The following is a 14,473-nucleotide window of genomic DNA, read 5'->3' as shown; positions in this document are numbered from 1 at the left end:
ATGAAATATAATACATAGTTCTTTCTGCATAAATACGAACCGTTCAATTGGGGTCCTTGGTGCTTTCTGAGCTTGGTTGGTTTCCTGCAGACATTTTATGACCCAACTAGGTAACATCATCAGTGCTAGAAGGGAGTGGGGTTTGTTCTCTGTTTATATGCTAGCGGCTTGCCCTATTAGTGTTGGAGGGTGTTCTTGGTGGCTCCTTGATTAGGCTGTTAACTGTTTGACTGTGTGAGTTGTGAGTTCCTTGATTGGGATTTTGTTTACCAAACCCCACTCCCTGATGATGTTACCTAATTGGGTCATGAAACATCTGCAAGAAAACCAGCAAGCTGAGAGAGCACCAAAGACCCCACAATCCTCTTCCTCCTCCCTGTCTGCTCTCCCCTTCCTCCTCCTCCACTTCACAAACTCCACTCCCTTCTAGCACTGATGATGTTACCTGAGTCATGAAACGTCTCCAAGAAACCCACCAAGCTGAGAGAGCATCATGGACCCCACATTCCTCCTCCTCCACTCCACACACCTCAGTCTTTTCTAGTACTGCTGATGTTACCTAGTCTAGTAATGAAACATCTGCAGGAAAACTACCAAGCTCAGAGAGCACCAAGGACCCCACAGTTCAACCGTGAGCTACAAATATTCTATAGGCACACCATTTGTACCTATGGAATATTTATAGATCACGGCTGCACTGTGGGGTCCTTGGTGCTCTCTCAGCTTGGTGTCTTTCCTGCTGGCTTGGGAACAAATTCTACCACTACAACTTGCTAGAGGGGGTTTCCCCCTTCCCCTTTGGGCAAAAGCACAAGAGCCCTATGCATCAGGGCAGGATTCAAGCATCTTTGCAAGAGGATAGCAAACTATTTTTCCTGCAATGGTGGGGGGCTTCCCATTTTCTGCACCCCCCAAAAGAAGCAGGACAGCAGCTTTAAAACTAATGCCATCTCTTTATTATGCTCTCTTTCCTATATCATCAGAAGAATAAAAAAACATTTTCCCAAAATAAAATACAAATCAACAGGAAGGACACTGGCTCCAGAAGAGGGGAGCAGGAGGGGTCCGGAATCAAACTTATCCCGTTAGGGGAAGGGGGGGAGAGCCCTACCACTTTGGCCGCCACTAGCCACACCAGACCCCTCTTGGCCCTTCCAGCAGTGGGCAAAGAAACTCTCTACCCCTCCTTGTTCCTCCTTGCCTGTAAAACTCAGGAGCTTGATTCAGGGAAAGTGCCCCCACCACCAACTCCTCCCCACACCCCAAAGGTCAAAAGGAAGGCTGGGGAATAGCTCAGCGGCGCCCCCCTCTGTCCTGTACAGGCGTGCTCCGACTCCGACTGTGGCGGCTTTTGGCTTTGCGCCGTTCACGGTCTCCCCGGCCGCCACATTCACCTGCTCGACTGGCCCCACCACCACTGGTGGCATTGGGGTGCTCGCGTTCTCGCTCTCTGCTGTGTTCCCGCCGCTTGTCCCGCTCGGCTTGGCGGTTACGGTCCCGCTGACGGGCTTCCTCGGCTTCCAATTCTTTGCGCCGGCGTTCCCGTTCTCGAGCACGAGCTGCTCGCTCAGCCTGTTTCTGGACACACTGCAAGGAGAGAAGCAGAAGGGGAAGAGGCTGCGTTACGGGCAGCTCTCGACTTACGCGCACAAGTGACTCCAACATTTTGGCTGGTGAGACAGTTGTTAAGTGAATTGCTGCAGGGAGTCCTTGATTTAAAACTGTTCATTTAATGAAGCTATAATGAGTGGCCTAGAGGTGGAGCTCTTGCCTCACAATCAGGAGGCTGTGAGAAATTGGGGAAATAGGCGGACATTTCTCTCTCTGGACACAATGAGAACATATATGCTGAAAAAAACTCCACACTGGTGGCAGGAAGGGCATCTGGCCAATAAACACTCAGCTCCATCCCGCAAGGGATTATGGGGTCGTTAAAATGATTATTTAATGAAGCTATAACACAACTGAAAAAAGTGACTTGTGACCTTTTTGCACACTTATGACCATTGCAGCATCCCGCCCAGTCACATGATCAAAATTCAGATGCTTGGAAACTGACTCATATTTATGACGGCTGTGTCGAGCTCTGACCTGGAGCTCACCAAACAAGCTGGGATGCACTTCCCCCCCCTTCTGCTGTCAGCTGTCCTACCGCACATCCCGATGTCCTTGCCAAGCTGCCAGCTGCCTTCCTGCCCTTCCTACTCATCTAGACCGTGGCGTACTGGGAACAGTAGAGACAATGCAGTCGGATCACAATGGAATGGGAAGCTTGCCAGACGAGTCGGGTGTCCAGAGCTGCGGGATGCAAGTGTTGCCTGGGGACGGGATATGCAGGCTATGGTGGCTCGCTGGGCCAGTTCAGATTCCCAGCTGACAGGCACTGAAGACATGAGGCGCCGATTGCTGGAGGGGATTTTAACTACTGGATGGTAGTTACCGGTGCAGCAGAGAAAGGGGAAATAGAAGGGGTGGGGTTAGTATATATAGAAATGCTGGGGAGGCGGATGCCTTAGCGCTGGCTTTGAATGGGTCACTACTTCTTGGACTTGCTGGATTTTTAGCACGGAGTAAAGATACTACCGGAACACCTGTTTGGTCTGTATTTATTTCATCCGTTCTATTGCCTGCAAGACTTGCTAAGAGTAGCTGAGAGGCTGCAGTGTCCCAGAGTTATATGATCCCCTTTTGACAAGCGAAGTTAATGGGGAAGCCAAATTCACTCAAAAACCGGGTTAACAACTGCAGTGATTTATTTAACAACTCTGGCAAAGGTAGGTCATAAAATGGAACAACACTTAACAGCTGTTTCGCTTAGTCACATAAATTTTGGGCTCAATTGTGGTTGTAAGTTAAAGATTACCTATAACACAATTGTAAAGCAAATCCGACTTCCCCATTGGCTTTGCTTGTCAGAAGGTCGCAAAAGGGGATCACATGACCCCGGGACACTGCAATCGTCGTAAATATGAGTCACTTAGCAAGCATCTGAATTTCGATCACGGGACCGTGGGGATGCTGCAATGGTCGCTATGTGTGAAAAATGGTTGTCACATTTTTTTTAATATGTTTTTATTGAGTTTCTAATTTTCAACATAAAGCATCAGTTTCAACAACATTCTTAACATCTATACACGTTTTTATAAATATCTTAACACATTGTATTTATATTTATCTAATATTAATAACTTTAACTATAATTGTTATTCCTATATTCTTACATAATTTACAAATTTACATTTTACATTCTTAAGGCTTCTTACAATTAAGTTTCTTGTCTTATTTTTTAGTTCTGTTTGCTAACCAATCATACCATTTATTCCAGATTAGGTAATAATCAGAGTCATCTCTTTCTTTCAATTTCAACATTAACATATTCATTTCGGCACTTTCAGTTACTTTTTGTAATATCAGTTCTTCTTTAGGAATATTGGGAGTTTTCCATACCTGTGCAAAGGCTATTCTGGCGGCTGTTGTGATATGTAACAATAAATATTTTATTTCTTTTGGTATTCTATCTTTAATAATTCCTAAAAGGAAGGTTTCCGGTCTGAGCTCAATCTGATAACCAGTAATCTCTTGAAGCCAGTTTTTAATTTGAATCCAGAATGTCCTAGTCTCGGGGCATGGCCACCACATATGATAAAATGTACCGTCAACCTTCTTATACTTCCAGCATTTTGGGCTTGTGTTGGGATAAATTCTTGCCAATCTGGTTGGGGCTAAATACCATCTGTATTTTATACATGTTTTCTTTGTATGCTGAGGATATAGTTAATTTATAATTTACACTCCATATTTTCTCCCATTCCCCTAATTCTATATTGTATCCAAAATTCTGGGCCCATGCTATCATTGTACCTTTCACTGTTTCCTCTTCCATTTTAAAGTCTAGTAAGTATTTGTATATTTTGGTTATAAATTTTTGTTCCGGTCCCATTAAAATTTTGTCTAGTTGGTTTTGCCTTTTATCAAATCCAAAATGTTTCAAATCTTTTTTATATTTATTTTGGATTTGCAAATCTGGCCACCAATCAATTGCAATTCTATTTTCCTTTAGCTCTTGATTTGATTTTCCTTGATTATTTAATAATTCCCCATAGCTTACCATTTTCCTTAAATCTAACCTATGTGGGTGGATCATGGCCTCCATGACTGACAGCCATTGTGGTATTTCCATATAATGTTTACTTTTGATTTTCTTCCATGTTGTAGTCAGTTATAGTAAATGGTGATTAAAATAGGTATGTATATTACTTTTGTTTTCCCACAAAAATGCGTGCCAACCTATCTGGAGGTCATGTCCTTCTAGTGTTAAAATTCTCTTATCTCTTAGTTTGACCCAATCTTCGACCCAATTCAGCACCGCTGTTGATAGTAGAGCTCCCACTCTGGTAGTCCAAGACCGCCTCTGCTCCTGTTATCTTGTAATAGTTTCATTTTGATACGTGGCCTCTTGTCCAACCAGACAAACTTAGATGTCATTTTGTTTAATTCTGTAAAGAAGGGTTTCCCTAGTTTAATTGGGATAATTTGAAATAGATATATTAATTTTGGTAAGGTATTCATTTTCAATGCGGCTATTCTTCCTAATAAAGATAGTTTCAGTTTTGCCCATAGCTCCAATTCTTTCCTAATTTGTTTAACCAATTTAACATAATTATCCTCTTTTAATGATGAACATCTGGGTGATAGCCAAATTCTAAGGTATTTCACCTTCTTTACTATCTGTAGTCCTATTGTATTTTCTAATTCTATTTTCTGCTTTGTTGTACAATTTTTGACTATCATCTTAGTTTTATATTTATTTTGAATCCTGTCAGTTCCCCAAATTTTTCTATTTGTTACAACAATATTGGTCCCGTGTTTATTGGGTCTTCAACTATAAATGCCAAATTGTTGGCAAATGCCTGAACCTTATATTCCTCATTTCTAATTTTAATCTCTTGAATCTCTGGTTTTGTCTGGTTGCAGTTAGTAACACTTCTAAAGAAAAGATAAATAGCAAAGGCGATAGTGGACACCCTTGTCTCACTCCTTTCACAATTTCAAAATCTTCCGTGCTGTCTCCATTTACCAGTACACTCACTTTTTGATTTGAATATATTTTTTGTAATGTTTTTTTCTATATTAGTGTCAAAATTCAATTTTTAAATTTGATATATCATAAATTGCCAATTTAAATTATTGAATGCCTTTTGCGCATCTAGGAAAATTAAAGCTGCCTGTTTTTCTGGGTGTGCTTCATAATATTCAATCAAATTTAGTACTATTCTAATATTATTTTTGATTTGTTTATTTGGCAGGAAACAATTCTGGTCTGTATGTATAATTTCACTCGAAATCAGTTTCATTCTTTCTGCCAATATTGTCATGAATATCTTATAATCCGTATTTAGCAACGAGATTGGCAACAAGTTGTTGATCGGTGCCATCTTTGGAGATTAATGAGATGTATGCCTCGGACCAGGACCTCGGGAGTCTAGCTTCCATTAATGCCTCGTTATATAGTTCTAGTAGTATTGGTTCAAATATTTCATGCACGTTTTTATATAATTCGCCAGGTAAACCATCCGGACCTGGGGTTTTATTGTTTTTGTATCACCTTTGTAGCTCTACCAATGTTATTTCTTTATTGGGTATTTCTCTTTTTTTCTTCAGAGATTGGGCTCAGACCATTTCTCTCCAAATAATATCTAATATTTTCTTCCGTAACTTCTTCTTGCTTATAAAGCTCACCAAAATATCTTTGCACAATTTTCTTTTTCTCCTCCATCTGATGGCATACTTTCCCTTCCTCATCCTTAAGTGGCTGGATTAGTCTTTTTTCTTTCTCTATCTTTAATTTATGGGACAACCACCTACCTGGCTTATTTGCTGATTCAAAAAAATTGTGCTTAAGTTTTCAAATTGCATGCATTTTCCTCTGGTACCATGGGGATGCTGCAATGGTCGCGGTGTGTGAAAAATGGTCATCACATTTTTCAGTGCCGTTGTAACTGAAACTACTGGACTACTTGTACATGAAATATTTCTCCAAATATCGGAATTATCTTCCACCCGAAGTTTCTGGATCAGGCAAAAAAATGCCCAGTCATCAAATCTGCTTTCCCTAGTGAGTGGAAATCAGGAAGAATCTGGGAACATTTTTATTAAAATTGCAGCTTGTCATTTTATTAAACTGCAGCTTGCAAAAAAGCTTCTAAAGTGTCTTTTGTTGGAATATGTGCTCCAAGATGCCTGCTGCATTTTTATAACCATCGACAATCACATTTCTTATCTCTCAAAATGCCTATGACGAGAAGTACAGGCGGTTCTCAACAGCCTCACTTAGTGACCGTTGGAAGTTATGACAGCACTGAAAAAAAGTGACAACTGGTTTTCACACTTACAACCATTACAGCATCCCCATTTTGGGATCAAAATTCAGATGTTTGGCAACCAACTTGTATTTATGACGTTCGTGGTGTCGGGGGTCGTGCGATCCCCTTTTGTGACCTGCTGATCAGGAAGCCCGATTCACTTAACAACCGGGTTCCTAACTGAACTGATACAGTGACTCACTTAACCACGGCAGCAAGACAGGTCGGAATGTTGGGAAGAATTCAGTTAACCACCGTCTCACTTAGCAACAAAAGCTCAATGGTGGCCTTAAGTCAAGGACTGTGTCTTGAAAGCACCTTCTCATCCTCAGGGCTGAAGAAACCAAGAAACCACATCTTGAGACAACCATGTCACCCTGGCCGGTGCCCGTCCCGTCTCACCTGGATGTCCGTGAGGGGTAACCAATAAATGCAAGGGGCTGACTTGGTTTTGCAAAACAGATCATCAAGAAGTTTAGCCGGAGGTTCTTCCTGGGCTTTTTCTATTGGGGAGGAAGATAAGAAAGTTGGTTGTTATTGAGTTTTTGCAAAAAAAAAAAAAGAAAGAAAAAAAAAAGAAAAGACTGAAGGAGGAGGCCAGGCCTTAGATTCTGCTTTTACTATATTTACAAACAACTCCAGGTGGCAAATATATTTAACACTGCTTCCTCTTCCTGTTTTCCACAACAACCCTGTGACATGGGTTGGGCTGAGAGGGAGGAACTGGCCCAAAGACATCCTGCCAGCTTTCATGCCTAAGGTGGGACTAGAACTCCCACTCTCCTGGTGATCGGACCAAAGTCACCCAGATGAGTTATGCCTAAGGTGGGACTACAATTCTCAAGTCTCCTGATTGGATCAAAGTCACCCAACTGGCTTTCATGTCTAAGGTGGGACTAGAATTCACTGTCTCCTGGTGATTGGCCCAAGTTTACCCAATCAGCATTCATGGCTAAGGTGAGATTAGAACTCATGGTTGTCCAGTTTCTACCCTGGTGCCTTAACCAGTAGACCAAACTCTCTCTCGTTACCTTTCTTCTCAGCTTTCTTCTCCTTTGATTTGGGCCGCTCTTTGCGGCGTTTCTCTCGGGACCGGGAGCGTGAACGGGGCCCCTCGCGCACCTTGTCCCGATCCCACTCCCGCTCTGCCAGGGTCCTCTCCCGGCGCTCCATCTCTCGCTCTCGTTCGGCCCACTGCTCCCGCACGGCCGCCTCCCGCTCCCGTGCCTCCAAGCGCCGGGACAGCTCCCGTTCCCCCCGCGTGGTTGGGCCCACCCCGGGGAAGGTGGGCGCTTCATCCGCCTTGGCCTCGGCAGAACGGTTGGCCAGAAGACCACGATGGAAATCCAGCTGAGGAAGAGAAAGGAACAGCCTCAGGTGAGCAGGTGGAAGCTCTCTGGAATACAAAATTAAAGGATACTTGCGAGAAAGCTAAGAGACATTATCTTGTGGTGTCAATTTTACAGGTAGTCCTCGATTTATAACCAGTAACTGAATCCGGTTCCCCCCGCCTTGACTTTGCTTGTCGGAAGGTCTCAAAAGGGGATCACGTGACCACCAGGACACTGCAACCATCATAAACATGAGTCATTTGCCAAGCCCCCGAATGTAAATCACATGACCATGGGGTTGCTGCAACAGTGGTCATAAATTGCTTTTCTTCAGTGCCATTGTAACTTTGAAGGGTCACTAAATGTAAGCCGAGGACTACCTGTATGGCTAACAGTCAGAGAGAACTGTCTTCTGGAAAAAAAAACCCCATCATTTTTGGAGCATGTATTCCTGTTTCACTTTCTTGCAATGAACTCTGGGTGATCCCCCTCCCCACCTGTCCCACATCTTTCTTCCCTGTTGGGCTCCGTACCTCATCCTGCTCCACAAAATCAGCAGATAAAAACTTGGGGTTAGACTGTGGCCACTTGACCCCATGAAGGGCGTTTCGCGTCACGACAGCTTCTTCCACTGTTGAATACTGAAAGACAATATTGGTGGAAGAGAGAGGCAGAGAAAGGAGAGAAAAACAGAGAGAGAGAGAGACGAGAAAAAGAGACAGGAGAAAAAAAGAGGAGAAAGAAAGGGGAGAGAGAGGGCGGGAAGAGAAAAACAGGGTGAGAGAGAGGAGAAAGAGGGGGACAGAAAAAGAAAGAGAGAGGAGAATGAGAAAAAGAGAGGAGAAAGAGGGAGAAAAAAAACAGAAAGGAGAAAGAGAAAGAGGGGAAAGAGGGGAGAAAAAGAGAAAGGGGAGAAAAAGAGAAAGGGAGGAGACAGAAAGAGAGGGGGGGAGAAAAAGAGGGAGAGGAGAGGAGAGAAAGAGTGGGGGAGAGAGATGTGTTTCCAGCCATTTCTTCCCCCTGCTTCCTAAATCCTGAAGTGTTCCTCTTAAACTGAACTAAAGAAGCTTCCTGGATGAGAAGTGAAATATTTTCAAGGGGGGAAAAAACCCAGGAAAACTCAAGCTGCCTTTTGAAAAAAAGCATCTTTGGGACAACCCTTACCTGGATGATAGAGAATCCCTGTAGACATTCCAGTTAAAATTCCCCCCAAAGCAGAACTTGTTTTAAAACACCCTCTAAATTCCCTTTAAAACCTGGATAGCATTTGGCATCAAGCAGCATCACGAACAAACCCAGACAATCTGGGATCCTCAGTATAGTGTAGCTTTCACCTTCAAAAGCACCTGAGCAGAGCTGGATTGATGCAAAATGCCGATTTTTCTGGAAAGGAGAATTTCTGGAGGAGGAGGTGGAAACCCCAAAGACTCACTGTGACGAAGCAGTGCGATTTGATCTTGTCGATCCAAAAAGCCTCCTCCACCAGGGTGCCTGTCCGGCCCAGCAGCTCCTTCAGCTGCCCCAGGGTGAAGGGCCTCACCTATTCACACAAACATCCGGGTGTTAAGAAAGACTCCCAATGTCCCCCAAAAAACCTCTGAAATAGTTACGCCGTCCCAAAAACACTCACCAGGTTGCAGATGTGAACGATACAGCTGACCTTGCCCTGTGGTGGGGAGGGCACCTGGGCCGTGCGGACGGGATCGTCGATGGTGATGGAGACCCTGGAACACTGCTGGCTGATGGACCGCCGGGTGAGCGTGTCGCTCAGTGTGACTGTGGGGCAAACTGAGACAGAAACTCACACAGGTGAGTCTTACCTGTCAGGGTCAATAGCTCCCAGTCTTCTGACGGTTGTCATCCGTCCTCCCCAGGTACCTTTTTTGACTTCGTGCTCTACCAGGGGAGGCAGAGCCACAGTTTCTACAGAGATAACGGGTGCCGACTCCGGCTGTTCTTCCTCGTGGACCTTCTCCTCTTCCTCCTCCTCCCCTTGGCCATTCTCTTGCCCTTCGACAGGGACCACCTGGGAGGGAAGAAGGGTGGGACAGAGGTTTCTCAGCTGGAAGGGACCGGGCTGAACTTGACAAAACAGCAGGACCGGTGCTGCTCTAAACCTGGTTTGTGGGGAACCCTTCTTCCCCATTTTTTCTTGATCCGAACATCTTCAAGTTTGTTGTGGCCTGTCAGCCGCCGGCCCCTCCAGCAGCTGAATCAGAGGAAGCAGCGGCGGCGGCATGGGAGTCAGGGTCAGCATCAAGGCAACCTAAGAGCTCCGAGGGGTAAGAGGGAATGGAGCTCTTAAAGAGAGAGAGGGAGAGGGAGAGGTGGAGCCTGGGCCGTCTGTCAGCGCTCAGATAGTCAAGTCTGGAGGTGGCTGATGAAGAAGAGTAACAGCTGGGTCCAGTGCCGAACGCATGGATGCACAGAAGGCAGAGGAGATGAGAGCAGTAGAAATCTATGGAACTGACAGTGAGAACAATCAACGAATGGAACAGCTTGCCTTCGGATGTTGTGGGAGCTTAATCACTTGAGACTTTCAAGAAGAGATTGGACTGCTATTTGTCAGAAATGGTGTAGGGTCTCCTGCTTGGGCGGGGGGTTGGACTAGATGACCTACAAGGTCCCTTCCAACTCTGTTAATCTAATCTAATCGAATCGAATCCAATCCAAGGGCCAGTAGAGCCTCTGCTGCTAGCGAGGCCCCACCCTAGCTCTGGGGATAAAAGGTAGGGGGTGGAGACGAATAGATGTGGCAGACAACTATTCATCTTCTGGCCGGACAGGCTTGTTTGCCTGCAGTGAGAGAGAGACATTTTGTCGGGCTGTTGGCGCTCCTAATAAAGAAATCTTTGAGCTTACTTCAGAGGATTTGTTGTGTACAGGGAGCTGGGTCAGAACAGTATTGCAAATGAGACGAGGAAGGATCTTCCTCCCTCTTTAGTTCAGGGGTATCAGAGAATGATAAGATGTTAAATTGAGAATGTTCTAAAGCAGGGGTGGGCAAACTTTTGGCTCGGGGCCTCATTGACTTTTAAAATTTGACAGACGGGCCGGGTCAGCACAAGATTTTTTGGGAATCGCCCCTTCTTCTCTCCTCCTTCCTCCCTCGGAGGCAAAAAGGAAGAGCGCGGGCGGCGCTTTGCAACGGCAGCAGCGGCACTGAGGCTCAGGCTCAGCGGCTCCTGGTTTTGCCTTCCTTCCCAAGGCAACGCTGGGACTGAGCTGCGCTGGCGGTAGCAACTCCTGACAGCCCCAGCTGGACACCTGAGCGAGCCCGGCAGAACTGCCTGTTGCTGCTGCGGGCGCCTGGCTGCCCAAGTAAAGAACCGCACCAGCAGAGGGCAACTGTGAGGAGCAAGAGGGGAAGCCAAGGTGCTCATTTCATACAGCAGTCAACTTCGCCTCTTTGCTCCAGTTAGGTGCTCCCGGAATGCACAAGGAGCATGAAGGAGGCAAACACCACACAGATGCGTTTTAAAAGTCAGAGAACTTGCCCAAAACTTCTCGAGTATTCAGGGGCTGCACCTCTCCCAACGATGAGTTGGTGGCGATCTAACAATACGTCTTCCAGATTGACTTTAAGAGCGCCCCCATGGAAGAAGCCAAGAACGAGAACAAAAGTAGAGGCGGCGGGGGCAACAAGGGCATGCGATGGGTCCGCCCACGGTCCCCTCCCAGGTGACAGCCAGGGCTTTGGCACCTACTTTTTTCCTGAGAGGTGCAGTGTCTGCCTCCCTTCATACTCCTTGTGGAGGGACACACATGCCCCGTCACCCTGCCGCCACCACGCTTTGCTCGGCTTCTTCCATGGGGGCACTCTTAAAGTTGACCTTTAAGTGGTCCCGAACATCCGCCCACCTGCCCGGCACCTGCCCCTCCCGGAGCACGCTTCCTTCTTCTGGAGAACGTGCTCTCTTCCAGCCTGGCCTGGCCCGGCCAGCCAGCAGGTGACCACATGTCCTGGGGCTTGTCGCGAGATGCCTGCAGCATGCTCTGTTCTATGTGTCAGGTCCAGCAAGTCCGAGCAGCCGGCGCATAGAACAGAGTGGTGCCGGACCACTGGAGAAGCGGAGCAAAGCCAGAGATTAGTAGCTGCCTCTTTCGGGCGCAGAAAGCTTCCGCCAACCAGCCGAGTTGGTCTACTCCTCCTCGGCCATACAGAACGAACAGGCAGAGGAGGAGAGCAGCTGGCCAGTTGGGGAGGCTTTCTGTGCTGCGAAAGAGGTGGCTAATGATCTCCAGCTCCGCTCTGCTTCTCCAACATCCGGTGCCGCCCTGTTCTATGTGTCAGGCCCAGCAAGTCCGAACAGCCGGCGCATAGAACAGGGTGGTGCTGGACCATTGGAGAAGCAGAGCAAAGCTGGAGATTAGTAGCTGCCTCTTTCGCGCAGAAAGCTTCCTGTTCAGCCGGCTGGTCTCCTCCTTCTCTGCCTGTTTGTTCTGTATGGCCGAGGAGGAGGAGACCAGCAGAGAAGCACGCTGCCTGGCAGGGGCCACGCGGCGCAGGGCAACACGCCACCGCCCGGCCCTGACGAGGGAAAGCAGTGGGCGTTCCCCAGGCGGCGACCTCGGCCCCACCAGGGAAGCGGCTGCCCAGCTCCGTGTTGTGTGTGTGATTTTTTGGCATGTGGCATGGGGTCCCTTTTGGCCGGCCCCGATATTTTTTTCAGAGGGGAATATTTTTTTTCAGAGGCGGACCGTATTAAAATGACCAACGGGCCGTATCTAGCCCGCGGGCCGTAGTTTGCCCACCCCTGTTCTAAAGGGTGTCTAGTCTTCGTGAGCAAGAGAAATACCATTTTTTTGGGGGAGCGGGCGGTCCTTGGGGCTCTCTAAGCTTGGTTGCTTTCATTTTTAAAAAAATCTAACATTTTTATTTTACTCAGAAAATAAAAATATAAAGCAAAACAAAAAAACTGAACAGAGACAAAACAAAACTAGGCAAGAACATTTTAAAAAATGTGAAAAGGGCAATGGACAAAAACACATTATTATACTCGCTAGTTGAACACTGATGAATAGTTTTCTCCCTATAATATGTGCATTTAACAGAGAGCTGGAAGGGACCTTAGGGGCATTCTAGTCCAACCGCTTGCTCAAGCAGGAAACTCTACAGGTGAAACTCGAAAAATCAGAATATCGTGCAAAAGATCATTTAAAAGTTCATATGGAAAGGTGGCTGGTTTGAAAATAAATAAAGATAAGACAAAGATCTTGACAAAGAATATGCTATCAAGACAAAAGGAAGAATTGGCAGACCTATTGAAAATTCAGGTCACAAATAAGATCAAGTACTTGGGGATATACTTGACAGCAAGATGCAGTACACTAAAAGAGAATAATTATATTAAACTTAAACAGCAGATAATGCTAGATCTGGCGAAATGGGAAAATTTACAACTGTCACTAATAGGGAGAACAACAATCAAGATGAAGGAGAAGGCGGAGCTACGTCGCTGCGATACAGCTGCAATCTCAGGGCTCCGAGATCGCAGCTGATATCTTTGCCCCTGGTCAGTCCTAACGGACCTAAACCGTCCCATAGAGACGGTGATAGTAAGGGGCGCATCCTGTCGATCCCAGGGACATCGCAAAGTCCCTAGTTGATCCAGGAGAAGCCCTTCTACCATCGGCGGAGAGGCAGCCATTAAGCTGCTGAACAGCTCCGGAAGGAAGAGACTGAAAGAGAAAGTGTATCGGTTTGGTGAGGACTTTTTTTTCATTAATATTTGGGACTTAAGGACACCCTAAGAATGAGAAGAAATCTGTAAGATTTTTGACAAAACTGACTTAGCGGCGATTTTTTAAAGAGAAATGTCAAAGTGAGGCTTGGCTTTTTACTTTTACTTTTTTTTACTGAACTTCTATCGCGATTTAGCAATTGTTAACTGGACTGGTTTTTTCTCTTATATTTACCTATTCTTTCTCTCCTTTTTGACTGTTTATATTTTTTAGAATAGAGGCTCCCTTTACTAATTTTATAGTAAAACAAACTCTCTCTCTCTATATATATATATAGTGACTGGAAGGATCGATCCTGCTGGGAGTTTTGACTCGGATGACTCTGACGATGGAAGGTTGGAGCCTGCTGTGAATGTGGAGTCTGAATTATCAGAGGACACAGACGTGAGCCAGGAGGATGAGAGATTGTCGCAGAGACAATCCTCCCCAGAACCTTTGACTTCGTTCAGGCCAGCAAATGATCAACAAAATGAGACAGAAGTTTCCAGCGAGGAAACTGACAGATTGTGGATTGACGCCAGAACTAGAAGAACCAGGAAGCGTCAATCTGAAGGGAGGCGTCAGGACAAACATTGATTGGAGAGACTGACACGCCTATCCAGCTGATTTAAAGAGGCGTGCTCCAAGCTTTGCTTGGAAGCAAAGTGTTTGATGAGTCGGAAGAATACATTTGAAGTGGCCTTGTGAGTTATGGACAATTCTGATTAGCCTGACAGGTTCCGGGAAGTCTGCCAAGGACTGGACAACTGTGCTAATTTAATCCTTTTGAATTCGGTTTTGTTTCTGCTTGAATATTTTGAATTCTGAAACCTTGTCTTCTCATCTATGAATATAGGTGAGACATAACATTTTTGCTTCCAAGCCCAAACAAACCATCTTCAAACCGAGATGGATACAACTCAACTGCAGCATTTGGTGGAGCAGCAACAGCAACAAATAAACCAGCTGTTACAAAGTAACCAGACCCTCCAAAACCAGGTAACCCAGTTGGTGAATCATATTTCAAGCTTGCAAATTCCTGCTGCTCCTTCAGCC

The 14,473-nt window shown here is 45.8% G+C and overlaps 1 protein-coding gene across 3 annotated transcripts in view; it reads right to left on the bottom strand.

Annotated features, from left to right (window-relative positions):
- LOC113450251 (apoptotic chromatin condensation inducer in the nucleus-like) overlaps window positions 1–14,473 on the bottom strand; it is a 98,137-nt gene that overhangs the window by 4,261 nt on the left and 79,403 nt on the right. Inside the window, exons 12-18 of one of the 3 annotated variants that reach the window (XM_087918905.1) lie at window positions 9,572–9,719; window positions 9,324–9,481; window positions 9,126–9,233; window positions 8,227–8,334; window positions 7,394–7,712; window positions 6,765–6,865; window positions 1,395–1,587 (exon numbers count right to left, since the gene is read on the bottom strand). In XM_087918905.1, the coding sequence (XP_087775031.1) occupies window positions 1,395–1,587; window positions 6,765–6,865; window positions 7,394–7,712; window positions 8,227–8,334; window positions 9,126–9,233; window positions 9,324–9,481; window positions 9,572–9,719 (1,135 nt within the window). Of the gene's footprint in view, window positions 1–933; window positions 1,588–6,764; window positions 6,866–7,393; window positions 7,713–8,226; window positions 8,335–9,125; window positions 9,234–9,323; window positions 9,482–9,571; window positions 9,720–14,473 lie in introns of those variants that run through there. The other 2 variants (XM_087918904.1, XM_026721406.2) reach the window with 2 other exon arrangements.

This window comes from Pseudonaja textilis, unplaced genomic scaffold (genome assembly GCF_049901715.1).
Source record: "Pseudonaja textilis isolate UNSWEBS1 unplaced genomic scaffold, rPseTex1.2 PTEXSCF20, whole genome shotgun sequence".
Taxonomy (NCBI): domain Eukaryota; kingdom Metazoa; phylum Chordata; class Lepidosauria; order Squamata; family Elapidae; genus Pseudonaja; species Pseudonaja textilis.
Note: the sequence above shows the minus strand (reverse complement) of the source record. Positions and strands in the feature narration are given on the sequence as shown.